Source organism: Echinops telfairi, unplaced genomic scaffold (assembly GCF_000313985.2).
Source record: "Echinops telfairi isolate 266 unplaced genomic scaffold, ASM31398v2 ScPeMD7_7437;HRSCAF=8475, whole genome shotgun sequence".
Classification (NCBI taxonomy): Eukaryota; Metazoa; Chordata; class Mammalia; order Afrosoricida; family Tenrecidae; genus Echinops; species Echinops telfairi.
The window spans coordinates 95,652-98,082 of NW_022111337.1; the positions used below are offsets into that span (position 1 = coordinate 95,652).

Sequence of the window (2,431 nt, forward strand, 5' to 3'; positions counted from 1 at the left end):
CAGAATAGAAGGGGCCTCAAAGAGTCTACTTATACTGTCATGGAAAATCCAGGTGGGGGTGGACGAATGCTAGGCTTTCCTGATTTCTGCTTCTGACATTACTATTAACTCTGGGAAAACAAAAGAACTGCAAACTCCCTGCCATCGAATAGATGCTGACTCATAGCAACCCTACAGGACAGGGTAGCACTGCCCCTGTGGGTTTCCAAGGCTGTAACTCTTCGCGGGACTAATCCTGTGAAACTCCAGGAAAGCCTAGCATGGCAGATGAGGAGGCCCTGCACTCAGACTCTGGGTTACAGAGGTTAAAAAACCAACAAACAAAAACTTAGTCTGAGAGCATAGATCTCAGATAAGGGGGGGTGGGTAAGAGCAGTGCTAGGCTTTGTCACCAGTCAAGATATTACACCTCCTCCTTGAAGGAGGATGGTGGTCATCATATCTCCCCCACCCAGAGCCCCTCCAATGGGGGTTCTATCTCTGTCAGTGCTACCAGCCCTGAGAAACCCTGGAGAAGTTATTTTAGACTGAGAATCTTCGAGGTCTTCCCTCAAGGGATTTGGTGATGTAAGGGCATTGCTCTTGGGATATGGGCTGTAGGTCAGTAGAAGGAGGATTCTTAGTTTCTATTGGAAACCAGAAGCCTAAGTGCCCCAGGAGAAGAAACAGTCTCATAGAGACCTTTTACTGCTGTAATACCTGGATGTCTCCAGGCAAGAGAGGTCAAATGAGTTGCTCCAATTTCTCCTCCAGATTCTCAGTGAGATGAGAGATTGGGTGTGAGGAATCAACATAAAATAAGTTGAGCAGAAGGACCCCAGGGTCTATCAGAAGTCATGGTGATGGCCTTAAATGTGACCAGAGAAAAACACTCATCTCCCTGCTGTAGTCTCCACCAGAGCTGAGGCCTGCCAACAGTGTGAATGAAGGCAGTCCCCCTCATGCCCTAGAACTGAAAGAGCCCTACTATCAGTCTCTGCTTACCCCAGTAAGCCACAGGTAGAGCCAGCAGACAGCAGCCTCAGGCACACTATAGTTCCTTCTGTAGAGTCTCAGGGGAGGTTTTTCCTTACTAAAACCAAGATATTATCTCTCTGATGAAGGACTATCCACCATCTCATCCTCTGTTTCTCCCAGGCGTCCACACCACTTGCTTGCCTGTGCTCTGCCCTTGAGTAGAGGTGTCATGCCCCGGGGCCACAAAAGTAAGCGCCGGGCCCATGAGAAACGCCGTCAGGCCCAAGAAGAGTCCCTGGATGGAAAAAGCGGTCAAGTCACTGTAGCCTTGAAAGAGGTGGTCAGCTCCCCCCTCTCTCCTGGTTCTCGCTGCCCTTCCCATAGCTTGCCATCTGCTGAGTTACATTCCAAGCCCACCACCACTTCTGAGGCAGGTGTGTCATACACAAGAGCTAATGAAGATGCCCCAAACCAAGAACAGCCGAGCTGTCAGCAGGCCCAACCCATCGCTGAGCACTTACTCCATAAAATTCTAGAAAAGAAGATGATCATGTTGGTACATTACCTGCTGCACAAGTATCAAATAAAAGAGGTCATTACGAAGGCAGACACAATGAAAAATATACTCCAAGTATACAAGAATCACTACTCTACGATCCTCAGCAAAGCTTCTGAGCACCTGGAACTGGCTTTTGGCCTTGAATTGAAGGAAATGGACCCTCACAAGCACATCTATGTCCTCATCAACAAATTAGAATGTACCCATTATGGGAGAGAGAGTGAAGACTTAGGTATGCCCAAGACAGGCCTCCTCCTGACTATCCTGGGTGTGATTTTCACGAAAGGCAACTGGGCCACTGAGGAAGAAGTCTGGGAAATGCTGAATATGATGGGGTTATATGCTGGTGAACGTCACTTAATCTTTGGGGAACCCAGGAAACTCATCACCAAAGATCTGGTGAAGCAGAAGTACCTGGAGTAGCAGCAGGTGCCCGGCAGTGAGCCTCCATGCTATGGATTCCTGTGGGGTCCTAGAGCCTATGCTGAAACCACCAAAATGAAAGTCCTAGAGTTTTTGGCCAAGATTCACGAAACCATTCCCAGTGCCTTCCCGTTCTGGCATGAAGAGGCTGCGAAGGATGAAGAGGAGAGAGCCCAAGCCAGAGCTGCAGCCAAGGCTCGCAGTAGTGCCATGGCTCAGGCACATTCCATGGCCACATCCAGTTCCCACCCCAAGTAAAAAATAAAATCTAATGCCGATTCTTCAGTTTGTGTTTGAAGATGACTGTTAACTGTAGTATTAAATTAAAAATGGCACGGAGGGAGGTGAGGGACCAGCCCCCACCGCTAATACTCTCTACGAGTTCAGTAATACTACTTCTGGGTTCAGTAATGCACAATTGTACGATTGAGATATATAAGTATTATATTAAAGTCATTGAGAGCATGAGAGATAATACAATAATACAGTCAG

General features: G+C 47.9%; 1 protein-coding gene across 1 annotated transcript; it reads left to right on the forward strand.

Annotated features, from left to right (window-relative positions):
* Positions 1-1,186: 1,186 nt before the first annotated feature.
* Positions 1,187-2,197, forward strand: LOC101643443 (melanoma-associated antigen B10-like). The gene is given in 1 exon segment (XM_030887924.1): positions 1,187-2,197. A coding segment is annotated over 1 exon segment (1,011 nt).
* Positions 2,198-2,431: the final 234 nt, after the last annotated feature.